This window comes from Colius striatus, chromosome 7 (genome assembly GCF_028858725.1).
Source record: "Colius striatus isolate bColStr4 chromosome 7, bColStr4.1.hap1, whole genome shotgun sequence".
Taxonomy (NCBI): Eukaryota; Metazoa; Chordata; class Aves; order Coliiformes; family Coliidae; genus Colius; species Colius striatus.
Window position 1 is genome coordinate 8303238 of NC_084765.1, and position 20662 is coordinate 8323899.

At 38.0% G+C, this 20662-nt stretch overlaps 1 protein-coding gene across 1 annotated transcript in view; it reads left to right on the forward strand.

The window, feature by feature from the left end:
• The window catches only part of KIAA1549L (KIAA1549 like), a 61983-nt gene extending 41765 nt beyond the window's left edge, over positions 1-20218 (forward strand). Inside the window, exons 15-20 of the mRNA XM_062000149.1 lie at positions 1094-1223; positions 6335-6682; positions 12912-13009; positions 14185-14330; positions 16038-16189; positions 19937-20218. Coding sequence (XP_061856133.1) covers positions 1094-1223; positions 6335-6682; positions 12912-13009; positions 14185-14330; positions 16038-16189; positions 19937-20218 — 1156 coding nt within the window. The remainder of the gene's footprint in view (positions 1-1093; positions 1224-6334; positions 6683-12911; positions 13010-14184; positions 14331-16037; positions 16190-19936) is intronic.
• The last annotated feature ends 444 nt before the right edge of the window (positions 20219-20662 follow it).

A 20662-nucleotide genomic window follows, 5' to 3' on the forward strand; every position in this document is an offset into this window, starting at 1 on the left:
GGCGACTTGATCTATTCTTAACATTTTGAACGGAATAATTGCACAAAGCAGAAGAATAGCATGACTAGGCAAAGATAACTGTATATCAGGTTCTAACAACAGTGGAATTGCTGTGTTAACAAATGAAACTGGTGTGCCATGATTTAATCTGTTATTGATCTACAATGGGAGCAGCATTTCTCTGGGATATGCAATAAAATGACTAATGGTCATATACACTGAGAAGAACATATCCTAAACTTTTCTGGCTTATATGTAGCCTTCTTAAAAGATGCAGCTTGGTGAAGGATAAAGATCTTGTATCACAATTTGGTAACCACTCCTAAAGAGTGTACATACGTACATGTTTGGTATTTTGGAGGAAGACTGTATTTGTTTTTGCCTAGCCAATAAAAGGAAGAATTGATTGCTTTGGAAAGATTACAGGATATTTTGGGAATAGAGTTATATGCCATTACTTTTGCTTCCCCTTACTTCCGAGCGAACAGCAGTGAAATCTCAACATCTAGGGATGCCTTTGCCCCAGTGCTGCTTGGAGCTGTGCTGGAAGTGGCTCAATCCCAGAGATAAAGTTGTGGCCAGTTACCAGTCTGACCATTTAAGAACAGCATCTTGCAAGCAGCTCCCTCCCACTCTTATCTCTCTTTTTGTTCACTTTGCTGGGTGTTTATGCTGGAGCATTATTCCACTTTTCTCTTGTTGCTCGGGATCAGCAATCAAAATCTGCTCCCCATCTGAGGTGTGTGGGGTTATATTACTGTTTTGATAATAGCACCTATGTATTTTTTGTGCATTTGAATCATCATCAACTGAGATGAAAAATTTTCTGATATCTTCTTGGGACATATTTTGTCAGATAAGCTTTCACAAATGATGTCCATGTCTTTTATGTAGCTTTTTCTTTAACAGTAAAAAAAATTGATGACTTAATAATGTTGCTGATTTCTAACACTTCTGTATACATAGAAAGAATACCCAATAATAAAGTGTCATTTTTATGAACTTCATAATTTTAGAACAAAGGTAAGTATTACTTGCTGCTTGTCATATTTCTTTCTGTTTTTGTTTTACTTTCTTGTTTCACATTTTCTAGGCAACTGATGAAGAACTCAGTATACAGAAGCAGGCAGTCTTTGAACAGTCCTAGCCCAGGAGAGACTGAGATGGATCTTCTTGTGACTCGAGAAAGACCTAGACGTGGAATCCGTAACAGTGGATATGACGTAAGTTTATTGGATATATACAGTGAAATTTGTTGAGCCAACTCTTAACTAACTTCTAAAACCAGGAAACTATTGGTAAACTACAAGCCAGAGTGCCATTGGGTATTTAACATTACAATCCTTTATGTACACTTAGCATCCTGAAAAAAAGCACGAGGTACTCAAAGTGTAGACTCTTTCATGTACTTTATAGCTGTGCATCATTTTACAGTCTTAAATACAAACAAAACATTTGCCTTGAAACTCACTATTTGTCAAAGCATTGAGTTCCCAACTTCTGGGAATTTTGCTTAAGTTTGGTGTGATTGTTTTCTGGAAATCCCATAGGGATGGATATTGTCCTATTACTACAACTGGGAGAGTTTTGCATAGGTGAATGTCAAAATCAGCCAGAAGAGATGCCGCTTTGTGGTCCAGGGAACTCATGCAGCCAACACAAGGCAGATGAGTTGTCTTGTGCAGTCTGAATGTATGTTGGGTGCAAGCTGATGCTGTGTGCACCCAGAATGAGGATAAAAACAGCCCTTACACTGGGATGACGTAGAATTTCTCAGTGCTTTGTAGTGTGTACAAAATGCTGTGGCTCAGCCTTTCTTGAAGATCAGTACCTTGAAAAGGACTAAACCATTCTGGAAAGTAAGGAAGCTGATCTGGTGGTTGCTCGTCCTCTAAATGCTAGACAAGCACTTTGTGTGGGACTTAATTGTCAAATCTCTCAGCTGCCAGAGATGTGTTTTTTAGCAAGGTTAGGGAATGTACTAAGGTCAAGAGACATGTTGAGACAGGTTAATTCTTTGGTGCATGTGGTAGGTGTCAAGATTTCTTAAAGATTTCCTGCATTTAGACACTTCCCATCAGATTGTATGAGTCATGTTGTGCCTTGTATGTGGAATGATTGGCTCACTGCTTTCTGAGGCATTAAAATACGTTGCTGGAGCCTGGAAAAAGAAAGCTATAACTTGTTGAAATAAATCTTTTTTTAAAAATTTAAAAGCTATATTTTCCCCCCACCTGCTCAAATATTTTCTTTTTTTTTTTTGTAGCTTTCTTAGATAAAAACATTGTCAAGCCAACCTTCTCTTAGTAACTTGAAAAACATATTTCAAGAAAGCAAGAGGGTTTTTTTTCTTAATATTCTAATAAAAACTATTTTCCCATAGGAGATATTTTCCTGAAATTAATGACGAAAATATTCTTGGAGCAGGCTTGGCCTCCTGGTATTAGTTCAGAAATTATATGCCATAAGTATTTAGAAAATGGTTTTAAAATGGTATATATTGTATCTAAAATATATTTTCCAGAAAATTTGTTTAAAATCTTGGAAGTAGATTAAAGAATCCTAAAAGTAATTAGAAGCTCTGAGATGTGTGTGACTTTGCTTTTGCGTTTCTTTTAACGTTTCAGTTGGGTGAGCTCTCTGCGGCACAGTCTTTTTTACTGATAAGTTACATAAAATTCCTTTTGCCCAACACGCTGCAGATCCACTGCAGTGCACCTCTTCTAACTCTAAATGTGTTTCCTGTCTGAAAGCAGAAAAATGCCAGGGGAAAATGGGACAGGATATTGAAATTTAGTTCCTGAGCCTCAGCTTGCAGCGTGGGCTGGTTTTCCCTCATGCCTGTTTGAGGTTCCTGAGAGCTGTGTGGCGGTCTGACAGGCTCTGTCTCCCAGGATGCCCACGGGCAGGAACTTAAATCTATATTTGTGCATGGAATATATATGGATATCAACAGTGGTGCAAATAAACACTTCTGTAAATCTGACCTCTGAAAATGGGTAAAAGGGCTCTGAAAAAGATGATTTGTATGCTGAATCTTGTGTCCCTTTTTTTTATCTAGTAACACCTGGTACTGTTTTTGACATCCACTTTTTTCTAAAGGTTCCAGCCTTCTTGAGCTCCTGCTAACTGCTTCCTTCCAGTATGTTATTTAGCAGCAACTCCTGCCAAAGAATAGTGAAATTTGTCTTTTATAAGCTGTTCCAAATAATGAAATTCATGAATCAAAGAACTCAGAATGTCTCAAAGTCATGAGATTTTTTTTTTTTTACAGATTAACAAATTGCCTATTTTTTTTCCTTAGCTTTTATTAGTATACCCAGGTTATGTATTGAAATTTATCTTCCCACCAAGGCTAAATGGATCTGTATTTATTTATTTTAAGAAAAAGGGTTAAAACCCAGAGATTCCTTAAGAAAATTCCTTAAGAACTGCTAGGCTTGTATGGTCAACCAGATTATGAGAGTGTGATCTTCATGATCTTGCTTGTCCTTTAAGTAGGAGAGCTCAGAAATCTGCCATTCTACACTACTGATTTTTTAATTTATGTATTTTTGGTTCTAAGAAATTTCTAATATTTCAGTTATTTTTCTTTGTATTTCATTCCTGATAATGATTTTTGTGATATTTCTCTGAATCGTAGTTCTATTTTTCAAAGCTAAAAACTTTATAGAATATGTGGCTTTTTGTATTATATTGGAGTGTACATTCTACTGTTTCATTTTCTATCTTGTTTGCCTTAATGCATTTATAAAAGATGCTATAATTATTGAACAGAAACTAGCTTTCAATTTTAAGTCATTTCAACAGGGTTTACTATCACCCCCTTCGTCTAGGAAGCAGATGAAAGTGATAAGACGGTTGTGAACAGAGCAAATGTTTTAATGAAAGAGTTTAGAACTTCTAGACTGCTAATGAGCTTTGTGCTAGGGCAGAAAATATTTAGGCTGTTTCTGGTGTAAAAAAAAGAAAATGACCTTATACATATCTAAGATCAATATATAGAAGAATTTTATGAGTAATTGCATTGATTTGGTTAAATTAATGCAACTCCTCAAAAAGCTTATGGGTCAATGTTCATGTGAAGAATATTACTGATATAGTTATAGCAGCAGAATTATGCCAGAAGCATATAAAGTCTGTCTCTCAGTACAGGATTTTTTTTTCTTCCTTCATGCAATTCCAGTTCCTTGTATTATACAGTAACAGTGTGTGAACAATATCAGGAATTTTGTAATAGTAACATGAATATATAATGGCATCTATTTATGATACTTACGTGTTTCAATTGGTAGGAAAGCAAGTGGCTCACATCAGAAAGTGACAGGATAAATTGAAATAATTATTTCAATTTAATTTTATTTAATTTCAGTATAAAACTTGAGGAACAGTAGTCGTCACCAGTCTCTTCCCAAGTCTATGTCAACCATTATATTGATAAATCAAAACTGATTTTGTTTTGACTGCTAATTCTCATCCTTTATTCATATGATATATCTTAGACATTCTGTAGAGATTTAACGGCTTCACCAGGGGGCTGCAGGAGAGAACCTGATTTATTTCAGCATTTGGGTACTAATAGGTAACTTGTGGAATTCCATTGGCTGACATTTTTACAAGCATTAAGAAATAGAAGAATCATGGTTATTAATAACCCAGTCGGGACAATGTGATTTCAGAGGCTCTTTCATTGTACTTACACAACGACCGTTGCATTTTATAGTTAGACTTCTAAAATTTACCTGATTTTTTTTTTTTTATTTACTATAACAACTCAAACAACAATGGAATCAAAATGAAAAAAATTAAGGTAAACTACTTAGTTGAATATTTTCCTACAAAGTTTCTCAGTTTACGATAACTTGGTGCAGTGCCATTGGTCCTCCCCCAGCCTGGTGTGTGCACCACTTAGGAAACTTGAAGCTGGGTTTTTTGTAGAACTATAACCATATAAATGGCTGTTAAATTCTGGTTTTTTACTTGATGAAATTACATCAATAAATGTAACTATACTTAGAACCGTTAAGAGATCAAGATCTTTTGTTTAAATTTATTGTCAGTTTTTAGGCTAATTGTGTATAGCTGAAATAGCTGAAAACAGAAGAAAGTCAGTTTGATATTTTCCTCTGTAAATGAAGAAATACGTACTATGATTGTTGTATAATATATATGACCATACATAGCTTGCAAAAGGTTAGGGGCACAGTTGCTTAGCTAAGTATAGGTATAGGAAAACACTGTTAAATGGGGAAAAAAAAGTATGCCACACTAGGAGCTACAGAGGACTGAAATAAACTTTTAGGTTAGTACTGGAATTTCTCATAAAAACATCCTGCTATATTCTTTTGTGGCTATTTAACATGTGGTTAGCACACAGTTCTAACCACGTTATATATAGAGAGAGGTACATATCCTATTCTATCTCAGGTTATCCTATCATCTTAAATCCATTTTACTGGTATTTAAAGAATTGTAAAGAATTGGTTACTTTTTCAGGTTGCCTGTTTAAAATGAGGTTTTTTATAGGCTGTAAAACTAATCTTGCAGAATATAGTTAGTTATTTCACTGTCATTAATTTTGTAATAATTTTCCTTTCTGTCTTAGAGTTACAGGCAAAAATTCAAGGGTGAATTTTTGTACTTACCTGTACAGAAGGCATTACCCTAGGAGTAAACCTTCAAGTTAAGCTGCACAGATAGTATCTGCTCATTAGAGTATGTGGTTCATTCACAGCTCCTGCAGTAGTTCTAGATAAATTTCTTTGTACCTACTGTTTGGTGGCTAGGTAAGACAGCTGAGCAGAGTCAGGATGTTTTCTACAAGGACAGGGAATAGTTTATAATATAGTTAGGGGTCCTCACTGGGTTACAGCTCGGGAAAACTCCTAATAAACTCTAATTCTGATATCTTAACAAGTGACAATGGACAAAAGAATTTCAGTCTCTTGTGGTTACAAGTAGTTGTTTGTGAGTGGTCCTTCATCATGATGGTACTATTTAGGGAGCCATACTCCTCCTGGCACTATTGTACTCCCATTGATACTAGCAACTAAGAAAAGAAATTAAACATTAATTCCAATTGTTTCTAACCTAATCATTGACAATATAGTCTGCTATAGTATCCCTACTAGTTTTTGCAGCGATGTAGGACATAAAGGCTATTATACTCATCTGCATCATATCACTCCTTTCCAATACTTGTCATCTGTCTCTATTGTCACAACTCCTGAGTTTGTATATGTTACATCTGTGTTTCAGAATGTTTTGTGTGAAGCAGCACAAATACTGTCTTGCAAAGCTTTTTACGTATACATGCTTTTATTCCATCCAACAGACTGAGCCTGAAATTATAGAAGAAACAAATGTTGACCGTGTCAATGAGCCTCGGAGTTACACCAGGTCCCGTCAGGCCAAAGGCCACTCGGAGACCTCAACTTTAAGTTCTCAGCCCTCCATTGATGAGGTTCGACAGCAGATGCATATGCTCTTGGAAGAGGCTTTCAGCCTGGCCTCTGCAGGCCACGGAGGACAGAGCAGGCAGGAGGCGTACAGCTCAGCACCGCACTTGCCCTACTCGGAGGTTGTGACCAGTGCTCCTGGTACCATGACCCGAACTAGAGGGGGGGTACAGTGGGTACCCACATACAGACCAGAAATGTATCAGTACAGTTTACCAAGACCAGTAAGTGAAACTTCTCTTTAGTATACTGTAATACCATAAAGATATTTCTACTCTGAGACACTTTTTTTTAAAAGAAATAGCCCTATTTACATGCTTAAAAGCAGATGTGAAGGCATGTTCACAGTCAACAAGTATGGGTAGTGGAGTGTATGTCTGCATGCATGCTTACCCATACCCATCTTTTGCAGCAGGACTTAGAACCTGTTTTAGCAGTATACTGCCCTAAGCTTCAGGCCATTCCATAGCTCAAGAACTTGTTTGCGTGTGTCTTATTCACTGAATGCATGTTAGGAAGCAATCTGGTTTTGTAGAACTATGTAGGCAATTGGGTATGAAACACTGCACACTTCTGCATGAGGTCCATCCCTGAAGAGCATCATTGCAAGAGAGTGAACCAAGTGTAATAATCAGAGTGAACCAAAATGTGGACTGTTATTGTCAATCTTACAGTTGCAGCTACTGACTTGGGACTCTAGTGATTGTTTAATTCCTCAGATTTCTTGGTTGACCTTATGTAAGCCACTCATCCTTCATTTTCTAGCCTCAAATTGCAGCTAATATGCCCTTACCTCACAGTAGTAATAAGTCAGTTAAGAACTTGAATCCATGGGTGGAAATTGTTAATGGAATTTTGTAGGTAGATACAGCACTCTCGGTAGCACTGTGCTCACTCTTGGCATGTGAAACTGCCCCTCAATTCCCACATATGGCATTGTGAAATTCAACGTATTTTCCTTCTTCTATGTCAAATACAAATCTAAACCAAACATGATTGCTTTCAGATGAGAAATAGCCCATCTATCAATATCAGTGTGAAAAGTTGTTAATTTTAAGGCTTTTTTGAGTTGGAAACCAGTATTTTTTTTGAAAGAATGTATTTCAAATTGAGTCCCTTACTCTGGCTAGAATAAGAGGGTAATGCAGAAAAATGTTCTTGGTTCAAAATAACTATCACTATGATTTCCTTCCATGGCAATAAAAAAATACATTAAGGGATGCTGCTTCTGAACTATTCTGAATGTATTTTAATGCTGATGACAACATCTGCAAAGGCTTGGGTTGGTGCTATTTAAATCACGCTAAAGGTTATTTCTGGCACTTTGAAATTGGTCCAATGAAATTCATACAGCATATAATCATATTTTATGGTTAGAATTCGATTACAAGCTAAAGAGACAGCTAATGGCTAGTCAAATTACTTTGACACTTCAGAGAATCTTTCTAAAATGAAATTAAAAATATTATATGGCGATAGGCTTTAAAAAAATGTATTAGCCATACTTTTTTTGGTGAAGGCTTCAGTGTTTGCTTTCTAAGACTTATTACTCTAAGTCATGTGTATGTATATGACCTTTAAACATTTACCCATCTTTCAGGTGTTTTGAAGATAGTGTTAAAAATTCTTTGAAAGTAGTTGATTAGGATAGGCACAGGCTGCTGGACTTCAGGTAAAGGCTGGTAATTTGTTTTCTGCATGTCAGTGTCATGAATGTGAGCTGTACCTTAACCGCACCATTTACTGATTTGTTCTTAAATGGGAATGGAGAATTGGAATTGAAAGTATCTGGCCACTATGTGTGTGGGACATGACCTGTGAGCAGGAAACATGGAAGAATTACTTCTCTCAGCCCCTCAGCAGCTGTTTGCTCTGCTTGGGATACCTCTGTTCAGCAACTGCAGGGGAGATGGTGGGATGGCAAGTGCTTGGGAGTGAGCTGTCTGACAGGTAGAGAAGGTATCTGGAGTCAGTGAGCTTGAGGGGTGAGTGAGCAGCCTCTGGCAGCTTTGGGAATGACAGGTACTTGTTGGTTATACACGGGAGGATGTTACCTCTGCAAACCAGGAGTTATTTATTTGTGCCCTTTCTTAAAATTCAGTTCTTAGTGGCAATGAAAATTCAACATTAACAATGCTCTTATAATTAAAAATCTGGATCCAAGAGCATTTTCTTGGCTTAGATGGAACAAATGCACACATGTGTGAGTCTTTTAGATACAAGACAAGCATAAAGGACTTTAGTCTATCACACTCTGAGATCTATCTCTTTCCAGTCCAGTGACACTGGACTAAACTTTTTGTGAGATCCCATAAACTTTCCAGTAACTAGAGTGCACCTTTAGGTTTTATGAAACCTAATGCCAAGGCATTTAATACATGATACAAGTGCTGCCTCAGATTTCTAGCACAGAAATATTCTACCTTTATAAAGCACACATGGTAAATGGAGTGAGGCAAAACAACAAAAATCTGCATGCAAATCTCCATTTCAGTGTTTCCCTCCTGTTCCTAAGTATTTGTCATACACTTTCAGGGGACCAGAAACATTCTTCAGTTTGAAATTGTTTAAGGTCTCCTTTTGTTTTTTTTACCATCAACTTCTTGGCAAGTCCCACCATCAAACAGTTGTGTATCTCCAAAACATACATGCATCTTCTTTTTGCTTTTTCCTTTTTGAAACCTTCTGTGTGGTTTTTTTATGTGGTAACATAAACAACTAAGTTGTCAGTAGCTCTTGTGAGGGAATGCATGCTTGCCAAACTGCTCGTGGTTGACCTGTGATAACAGAATTCTTTCATTTGTGGTTTGTGCCTTTTCCTGGCAGAGAAAAACTAATAAAATTCAAACTTAGTGTTGTTCTGGGGCCTTCAAAAACGAGATGAGCAACATTTGGCTGAGTCCATGTCATCCCGCTGGTATATGACATCTGAATTGGTGCGTTGAGTGTATAATACAAACATAACCACCAGCATTGTGCCTTGGCAAATCATGTTACTGCTTTGGAAACTGGTGCAGCTGAGTTGAGCAGAGAGCTATAGCCAGGGGAAAATACCCTCTTTATTACACAGCTGGACCGGTTCCCATCTCTCCTCTTTAGTGCTCTCCTCTTTAGTGCTCTGAAAAGAGGAGTAACAGACTTGAGAGTCCCAAGGTGAGACCTACAATGGGCACTGATGGGTAATGTATCTGAATCCTCAGAGCTTCTGTGTGTTTAACAGAGGTCAAATGAGAGTATTTTACTAAGGTTCAGCCGCTTTCAATAACAGTTACTAAACTAATCATAAACCAGCAAAGTATAAAATAGCAAAGCAAACCTAGATCCAGCTGAAATTGGTAAGTCTGCATTATTGCTGGATTGCAATTGAGAAATCAAGTTAGCTAAATCATTCTATGAGTAAACAAAGACATTGTCCTTTTGATTCCTATGGTCAGATGTATGGAGATGGACATTTCTGTGATTACGAGGCAACGTTGAATAACTTCAGCCAAGACAAATCAGCCTTAAAGCTAACTGCAAAGTTTCTCCTTTAGACTTTTGTTATTGTGTACTGGTTTAACTACTTTTTCCTGTATCCTGACAGAATGGTACCTTAGACTTTTGTGGGTTGTGGAAGATACTGGTGTCTGCTGGTGACTGGACTTTATCTTCCAGAGGATTGTGGTGTATGTCTCCTGGGCCCAAAGGCTGACATTTTTCTGCTGTTTACTTAATACTTTTTAAACTGTCAGTGTTTTAGCAACCACAGACTCCTTCATTGGCATTCTTTTTCTGAAAGGGTTTTGTGGGTTCTGCAGTCTGGTATCTGTGCAGTCTGTCCTGCATCTTGAATTTGATGACTTCTGCCAGCAATTGATACAGCCTTTGTGTTATATAAGTCCTCATTTTTCATAAAATAGAGCTTGGAAGTGATGTGGAATGTTTTTCTAAATTATTTTCATTTTTCTATTTTTTTCATTTTGAAAAATAAAATTAGGCAAATTTTCTGTGAAATCAGATTTTTTCTGAGTGGATTTAGAATACTATACAAATTTCAGCAAAGTGACTTTATCTCTACAGTCATGCCTAGAACCTAAGGGCTCATCTAAATCTGCAGTAAACCGGCCTTTATAGTAAACCTTTGCTTTAAATTAGCCTCTGAACATTTTTTCTGGTTTTTTTTGCATGTAGAGAAACTAATGCCTCAACTAGAATAAATTCTGTAGAGTTCCTTCTTGTAACTGTGTTGGTGTCTGTGGAAGCTTAGCACTAAGAGAACTGTCTGCTGTCCCCGAGGATGAGCTATCTTCTAACAGGATTTTTCACCTTAACTGGATTCCCTCTGCCCAGCCATTAGCAAAATATTGCTACCCACTCAAAATTGTTCATCTTCTATGTAAGCAGAAAGATAAATGCTTAAATTTTCTGTTTCCCTTTTTGCCCTAAATATTTCAATGTAAGTCACAGCACACTTGTGAACTGTTCTTTGTGATCCCTTAAAATGCCTGCTTTGATGTCCATATTCCAAAGCACATCCGCTAACACACAAGAGAAAACCCAAATCTACCCAGGTCTCTTTGCTTACTCTGTTAAACAGTATCTGGAATTGCCAGCCAGTCTGAAACATGAACTCATATGCTGTCCCTTTAAAATAGGAGGGGGAAAAGGAGAATTTCATACTTGGTACAAATACATGCTCAGAGCAAGATGTGGGATGAAAGGCTTGTGGAGGCAGAAGGAAGTGTTTGGTTTAGCTTGAGAGCACTGCCAGCTTTTCAGATGCAGAAGAGATGTTGCAGACCATTTCAAGTCAGCCCTATTAGGAGAAATCTAATTGAGGTTTTCTTTGATGCGATTAACATTCCTTTTTTTTTCCCCCCCATGCAATTGTTTCATTAGAAATCAATATTTCAAACCCCTGGCTAGGAAATGTACTGTTGTCTTTTTAGATTGTTTTCCCACCTAAATATAGAAATACTTTAAATGCTGTTATACCATGGTGAGAGTAAATATTAGGAGACTTTGTAGGTGGAATGAAAGGCAAAATGTTTTTAATAGACAAGTCTTAAAGGGACTGTACCCTGCCTTAAAAGAGGTGGCAATGAGAGGCAGAAGATAGATGCTTGGTCTGTATAGAGTTTCCCTTAGAAATACTGACAACAAAAGTCAGTTTGGTAAATTTCCTTTCCTGTGTGTTAGCTTGGTTTTGCAGCTATTTGAGAAAGAAGGTATTGGAACACTGTCTAAATGCGTAACTTTTAAAGTTGATTACTGATAGTGTTTCTTGATATTTAGTGTGGGATTGATCTTGCCAAAATCAAACCTAAATGTAGGTGTTAAGTCTCAGCTCATCATGTAAATCCTGTAGACTCTTTATAGGCAGCAGATAATGACTCATTTAATGGTAACGTGTTTTCAGATTTCTCTGCTGCTTGTGGAGGGATGTCTGGCTAAATCAGATAGCTCGTGTTTGAAGGGCCAGATTTCCACCATTGGACTCTGGGCTCTAGGTTTTATCAGAATGCCTATATCTTGATACTAGACAGCCTCCCTGTAATCTGTTGTTTGCTGTTACTCCAACCTTATTGTTAATCCTGTGCATTGCTCTGAAGCATTATCAATAAAAGCATAATTAAAAAAATTCCAAACTTATAAACACACCCCAAAACATAATGTGTTGAAGGAAAGTGTCAATGAAGTGCTAGAGAGGTCATCCTTCTGTCTGTTTAGTGATGCTATGACTTCTAATCTATAGGAGAACAAAGAATTTAAAAGAGAAATTTTGTCCTACGTGTCATTTCTTGGGTGCCATGGGTTTCATGCATATGATTACTCATCCTTTACAGGTATTAGCTATGAAATCCAGATTTACCATGGGCAAGATGCTTAATTTTGTGACTTGGTGTTTTTTTTCTCTGAATTACTCTGCTTTTTCAGAACTGCTTGAGACCTTTGTTGTTGCTTTAGAAAGTTACAGAGCTTGGGGTTGTTTTGTGAAGAATTTTCTTTTTATCTCTTCCAGTTTAAAAGGAAGAGGTTGAAATATCCATTGCTCACAAGCAGCTTCACTAGATGTTACTCTGAGAATGCTTTCTGAATCTTTGAAATATTTTCACTTCCTCCAGAAAAAGTAACTGAGATGTTTTTCTTATGAGTCCAAAGCAGCAGTTGAGTCTCACATGATCCTAACAAATCTGCTTTACCGACAAGATTACAGAGAGAGCATTTTAATGTATTTGTTTTAGGCTTCATCTTGACTCTGTATTAATTGATTAATGTTTTATTCTACATACTAATTTATTTTACATCCTAAAAATCACCCACATACTTTAAATTCTCAAAGGAAAGGCCATTACTATTGATGCCACAAAGAGTTAACTTCCTGTTGACCAGCAAGTATTTAATGTCTCAGTTCTCACTTTTAATTTGACTGAGATCTGTTGGTATTTCTGAAAATACTTTTCTCCTTTACAGGCTTACAGATTTTCTCAGCTTCCTGAGATGGTAATGGGTTCCCCTCCTCCTCCTGTCCCTCCCAGAACAGGTCCTGTGGCTGTTGCCTCTCTCAGGAGGTATATATATATGTTGTTTTGGTTTAGGTGTGATCTCTAAAAACCACCATTGTAATAAAAACTAGGGCAAACCCTGAAGGGCCACTTAGAAGGTACTTCAAAGACATATTCATGATATTAGAAACATGTTGGATTTCATTTTAACATGAAGAGGGGAGGAATAACAGTGAACTTTCACTTCTATTAGCTAACCAATTTCAACAAAATTAGGAAATCCAGGCTGAAATGTCTTTTAAAACATGCTTTGTCTTGACTCATATAGTGGTGTATTGTATTGCAGATCTGTGGTAGATAATTTGCACTGTCATTCTTCCTACTTTTCTCTATTGTAAGAACTTGCAACAGGATATGGATGAATTATAAGATACTCCTCAGTATCCTGGGTCTGGGCATTTCTGCCTAGCTTTCAGAAATCTCATACCTGCATTTCTGAAGCAAAAAGGTGCAAAAGCCTGATTGCCTTATCTCAGTATATACATTTTGTCTCTTTCTCACAGTAAGCTCCTCTATAAAATACATTTCAAGGAATTTCTTCTGTAGTGGATGAACTCATTTAGCCTTCAGTGCTGAGCTGTTAGTTGCCTGATGCCAACTGCAATTCGAGGCACCACAGGCCTGCTGAGACTTATTGTGGAGCACCAAGGCCAAAGGAAGCCTCTGAGTGGTTGTTAATAATATCATAACTACATCAAAATATTCAGGATATGGATGCTCTCTGTTGACATATTCTTGTGAAGCTATTACATTTTAGCTGTAAAGCAACCGGGACTCGCCATCTTAAAAGATGTTAGTACTTCCCAAGTGCAGCTAATGTTACTTACCCTAGTAGTCTACACTGTAGTAATATGGTATTTGTCTACAATTTTGTGTTGATGGACTCTAATAAAGCTCTGTCTTTTGTGTTGCATGTCACGGGCATTTCTTTGAAGCAGGAAGCAAAGGCCCAGTGTAATGATGATAATATGGTTTGGTGTAGTGGTGATCATGCTAAAGAAGTTGTTCTCTGACTTCCCCAGTCTAATTGTTCTCCAATTTTTCTCCAAACCTTTGGCATGCCAGAACAAAATCAGATTCCTAGCTGGCTTTTCATACTGTAGCTGACAGGCATGTATGTGGCTATGAATTTTATCTTTCAGAATGACAAAAGTTTCTAATTTTTTTTTCCTAATGCGCAGGTCTACATCAGATATTGGCAGCAAGGTGAGAATACCTGAGTCCAGTGGGGCAGATCAGGCCCAGCATCATGATCAGGCATCTTTTGCACCTGGTTCAAGAGTTCCAATGTCTGTTGGTCCACTTGATCAATCAGCTTTTCACTCAGGTGAGAAAATATTGTAGACCTAACTTGCAGCTTTAGGAGCCTCATTATTTATTTTACATATAAGTTATTGTATGGGATATAGCAAGTATAGATGTATTGTTTGTAGAAAGATTGTATTGGATGTCTCTTTCTGGTGCAACTGAAGGAGACCTACAAAGGATTGCTGGCTGGAGAGCTGTCTGTCAGAAAAGGACCTGTGGGTGTTGATGAACATCTGCATGAATGTGAGCTAGCAGTGTAGCCAGGTGGTGAAGAAGGCCAATTGTATGCTGGGCTGTATCAGAAATAGTGTGGCCAGTAGAACCAAGGAAGTGATTGTCCCCCTATACTTGGTGCTGGTGAGGCTGCACCTTGAAAACTGTGTTGAGTTTGGGCCCCTCATTAAAAGAAGGACATTGAAGTGCTGAAGCATTTCCAGAGCTCGGCAACCAAGCTGGTGAAGGCTCTGGAGAACAAGTCTTATGAGGAGCACCTGAGGGACCTGGGGATGTTTAGCCTAGAGAAGAGAAGGCGGAGGGGACGTGTTCACTCTCTACAACTGCCTGAAAGGAGATTGTAGTGAGGTGGGAGTCGATCTCTTCTCTCCAGTAATGAATGATAGGACAAGAGGAAATGGGCTCAACTTGCACCAGGGAGGGTTTAGATTAGAGATTAGGAGGAACTTTTTAAGTGAGCAGGTTATTAAGCATTGGAAGGGTCTGCCCAGGGAGGTGGTGGAGTCACCATCCCTAGATGCATAGATGAGGTGCTGAGGGACATGGTTTAGTGATGGGCTTGGCAGTGTGTGGTTAGTGATTGGACTTGATCTTAAATCTTTTCGAACTGTAGTAATTCTATAATTCCAGACAACCTATATCCTGGGGATAGTCTCAGTAATTGCAGGAAGAACCACATTATTCTCTCTATCTCTGTGAGCCCCACTTACAAACTGCCTGAATGAGCAGACATAACCATATCCAGAGATTTGGCAGAACCTTGTACAAGGAAGACTAGTTCCTCCCACTCATCCTGGAACACGATAGTAGAGTTTCAGTATAAGGCTTCCTGGACATCTTTGTGCATACGTCTTGATCAAGATGTGGTAAAACAGATTTGGTGACAAGAAGTTTTCTTGGAAATATTTAAGTTGTAGCTGCATAATTCATTGCAGACATAGACTGTTCCTGTAAAAGGAATTGAGCAGGTAGAGCCTTGGTATTTTTTATGGAAGCACTGAAGTTTTATGACGGTACTGTTGAGATTACAACCTTTTAAATGTATTGCTTACTCATTTTTATAAGGTTTGTGACTAGAAATATTAAGACACTTCTACTATGTAAACTGAATGATCTGTAACCTGCACTACTCTGAAACCATTGGTAACAACATCTAAAAATTGAATATGAGGAAGCAAAAGTAAGAAGAAAAAAGCCTTTTTCCCCCCCGATTCAAAGTTCCAATGAAGATCACCTGTTTCAAAGATTAACTCTTAAGGACTAAGTGCTCTGAAGACTGTGCATGATTATAGAGAACTGCAAATCTTGCCTTCTCCAATATTTCCCAGCATTATAGAGATGTTCTTGTCAGATAGTGGGAGCCTTACATCCAACTGATGGTGTTTTTTTTTTTAATTGATGAGAATGACTTGAGGCAAGTTACTTTGTAAGCATTGTCTTCTAATTTATAACTGAAAATGACAGCTATTAATTATTTCTACTCTCTTGATAGGAAATACCGTACCAGCAGTGTTTGCCATACCAGCAGCAAACCGACCTGGCTTCACGGGCTATTTTATCCCAACACCACCCACTGCATACAGAAACCAAGCCTGGATGCCCTATGCTGGAGAGAATGAATTACCAGGGCAGTGGGCAGACTCAGTAAGCATCCTTGCTTTTCTAACTCCTTATACTTTTCTGTGATTTGCAGACAAGGAGTTTTAAGTGATGATAAGTGGTCAGCAAAGAATCTGGGCAAGATAATTCTTCCTTGAATAGTAATACTCTCTAGAAGTGAAAAGTTATGAGGTGAAGCGTAGATACTTTAGCTGTCCATCTTATAAACTGTAAGTCAGGTCTTTTAGAGAGTTAGATCATTCATGAGATTAGGGGCTGGCACCCATTCAAAGTTGATGGGTTAGGTACTATTTTTCTTTCCCAAGGCAGGGTTTAAATATTTGGATAGCCACAGGGCATGCTGCCTCTCAAGGTGGCTGTGTGCTGTTTGGAAGCTGGGGGGTACCTTTCCTTCCTGGAGGCTTCTTTCAAGCCAGCCAGCTCCTGGAATCCTAGCTTGCAGTCCTGCTGCACAGTGTTTCAAATCCTCCTGCAGGCTGCAGGGACAGATCATAAATTAAATAATTAATTGCACAGTCCTGGTATGGGACAGATGTAGTTTTTAGACCAAAGTATATCTGTATTTCAAAGAAATAAAATTGAGACATCCTAAAATTAATTACAGTAGTTTATCATGTTTTAAACAAGTTCTGAAGTTTAGGACATTTTTTTTCTACTAGAAAAAAAAAGATCAGTTCTGCTGCTTGAGCTCACATCTGGTATTTATGCAGAACCAATTCATTTAAACAAACCAGGAGATGGATTCTGTTTCCTTGTACATATCATCAACAGAATATTTTAGTGAGTATCTGTTGGAGTCTAATAGTTGACTTTGAGCAGCTAAGAGGCAACACGGTCACACAAGTATTCCTTTGGGGCTGCTGTTTCTTGATAAATCTTTATTACTGTTCCTGATGCCTGCAAGGAAAAGAATTCAGTTTGACTTTCACATGCAAGTCTGAATTGTAGTCTGAGCTGTCAAGGAAGAAGTATGCTCATCTCTAAGCTGATGTACCCCTGACACCTGGAGGCTTTTGATGCCATTGTACAAATTCCCTTCCCAGAGCTGCCCTTTGAAGCATAGAAACCCTTTTTCTTTTCATTGTTTTATTTATTTGCTTATTTATTTGTTGTTGCTGTTTTTCAACCCTACTGACATTTTAAATGCAGGAGACCTGTTGTGTTTGAGCAATCATTTCAAAATTTTTCTTTAGGAAGACAACCCAAAAGTAGATGGGAAAAGTATTTTACTTATGTTCTATTCTCTTTCCCTTTTGTATCCCCACTTCTTGGCTGAAGCCCCATGAAAAGACAGTCAGATATTATTTATCAAAAGGAAAGACTGAAAACTAACTGAACCAAACAGGAGTGCAAGTCTGCAGCCCTCAGTTTGTTCCTCTGGAAGGAGAAGAGTATAGTGCTGTTGTGGATTTCCCTGTCTTTAGGGAAAGAGATGGGAAGAGCAGTTAGTGCTGGTGGACTGTACACAGAGGAATGGGGAGGCCTGCGAGAAGCTATCTGAAAACTAGGTGTGTCAATACAGAATTCAAAGGGAACAAATGTTGCTTTACCTTCATTTACCCATTACAGAGCTTTAACAACTTCTTATTACTCTGGCTTTTAGCTCTTTTGTGACTTTGGAGAAGAGGAAATGATATAAACCCAAAGCACTTCAGTTTCTGCACTGTATTTGTACTTCCTGATAACTGCAAATCTGTAAAAAATTTGCCTTTATTTAAAAACGATTATTAGAGGACCTAATAATAGTGTTAGCAACATAATATAGTCAGAAAGCCTGAAGAAAACTGGAAAAAAAAATCCAAAGTAACACTCAGAGTTTAAGTTTCTGGATCCTTTCTGTTTTCTGAGCTTCTAGATTGTAGCTTAATCATGGTTCCAAGGTTATTTTGATAGTAAGAGCAGAGACTTAATATCTGTAAGGTGAAATTAACAATTATTTTTCACACATTTCCCCTAACTGAACTTAGGAAACAACAAAGAATTATTTAATAACTTCTGTTTACTGTAATGTGCTATTTTCTCAGTTAAAAGGTAAGTACTGAAGCACTAAGTTTTGTGGGAGAAAGGGAACTGTATTGGACAAAACATTTTTCAAATTGCCAGTTGCAGCTCAATGAAAGTAGTAACCTGGTGGCCTCTAGTGGTGTGTTTAAATGTTGTATTACTGAAATGTTTGTCTTTTGAATAATGTCTTGTAACCTAAACAGATGCAACTGCATTTAATGATCACTGTCATATCATGCCTGCTTCCTATGTTTATCTTGTCACACAATACTGAATAGCTTTGACATTCTCTTTCCTGTTGGATGGATATCCAAGGTCTTATAGAACATGTGGTCAGGTTTTCATGGGTTCTTGGATGCCTGAAAGGGAAACATTTTCAAAAGCATGCAACAGTTTGTCAAACTCTCTACAGGGCCAGAGCCAAAAAGGGATTTAAGCAAAATTCTAAAGCTGTTGTTCTGAACTCTGTGCTGAGGTCCCATGTAGGTAAAATTGGCAGGTGTTTCACATCTTGACATTTCAGTCTGCTTGCAGACACCTAAATTCTGAAACTCTGCTTCTGGCATACACACCAAAGCCTTTAGTCCTGGTAGATGAAGCATCTTACCCCTTAGTGTGACTCAAATCTAAAAATTAGCTGTAACATCTGCTTGACCTATGTTATATGCTTGTATAAAACATTAATGTATTTGGAAAGTAACTGCAGGTGTTTTTCCCATTTAAAGCAAAAAGAATTATGAAGCTAACTTTTTAGTGATGAAACATTGTTAAAACTTTTCAATTACCTTAGAAGTGTGGTATTCCTAGTATACTGTAGATAAATTTCATTTTCTGAGTCCCTCAGCTCGTGAAAAAGCATCACTGAGCTTTCCTGACTTGGCATTGGTGTGGACTAGAATGATCAGCTGGTAAGCTTTTTCTCAAGGGGAAATTGTCTTGTTCCTAGTAATAGATTATTAATTGCCTTCCATAAAAACATAAATCCTTCTTCAAAATGAAAGCCTGTAGTTTCCTATTACTAGTTGATGCATTAAAAACTTATGAGGACTATAAAGGCTGTTCTTATGGTTTGTGGATTTGTGATGGAAACGTCATATCTTAGTGGCTAAAGGGCCTACATCGCTGTTTTAATTTTATCCAGTGTAAAATGGGGCTGAAATCAGTGACATCGTCACAGAGCAAAACTGCAAATCTCCCATGTAATTCTGTGAAATGTGGCCTGACATCCTGATACTTCTGAGAAGTCAGTGTTGAGTTACCTGAGCTTATCCCTGTTGTCTGGATCTAGTAAGTTTGTTAGCAATGGTAGGTCCAGACACTTGGCTCACTTGGATTAGACAGTGGCTGCAAATTGGCAAGCTCTACTTTCCTGTTCCAGGCTTTTTGGTGTCCAGAAACATAGTGGTGCTGTCTGATTAAAACTGAAATGCTTAGGAGGAATAGTAAGCAGAGGATGCACTTTCAGAAGAGCCTTCTCCCTTTGACTTTTTGCAGTGATAATGTTGAGATATACAGTATTTCCCTTGCTAGGTGTTTTTGCTGCCAGACTGGGGAGTTGAGTACTTAGTACATGGACGTAAGTGCATAAATGGCACATGCCAAGGTAGACATTTGTAAATGGCTGCTTAAGAGTATGGGATTTATGTTCTCTTCATATTATCCTATCTGTGACATCTTGTTTTGCACGGGGGAGGTTTGTATTACCTGGTGGGTGGCACTACAGATCAATTGTTCTGTATAATTTTCTATAATTACAATGCTCTACAGGTGCCACTACCTGGATACATCGAGGCTTATCCACGGCCCCGCTACCAACATAATTCTCCTTCACGACTTCCTCGCCAGTACAGCCAGCAGGCAAGCATGCACCCCAGCCTGGAACAAGCTCCTCTGCCATCCACTGCAGCTTCTCAGCAGAGCCTGACAGAAAATGACCCCTCTGATGCTCCTCTCACCAACATTTCTACAGCAGCCCTCGTAAAGGCAATAAGAGAAGAAGTTGCTAAACTGGCTAAAAAACAAACAGATATGTTTGAGTTCCAGGTGTAATATCTTGTGTGCATGGTATTTGTATTATGGGGTAGCCGAGAAAGTGACTCTTTTAATTTTCAGTTACAAACTTGTGGTGAATTGTGCCAAACCGATGGCATTTTTCTCTGTCTCAAAAGTCAATGCTACAAAATGACTGGAAGTGCAGCGACAGGACTCTGAATGTATGTAATTCTGCTTGCCAGCTAAGGAAAGGCTACCAGGTAACTGTTTAATATGGATAAGACTGATCGTATGCAAAGGTCATTTAGCTCTCATGTTAGAGATCATAACTAGAGATGCTGCTGAACATGTCTGCACCACATATTTAATTTGCAGGCCCAAAAGCAGAGCTGCTGAAAATAACTTCTACATGTCAAAACTTCGATTAAAGAAAAAAATGCAGTGAAACACAGGTAGCTAAAGGCCACAGTAGATGTGGAGATGGCTGTGTTAAATTGTTTG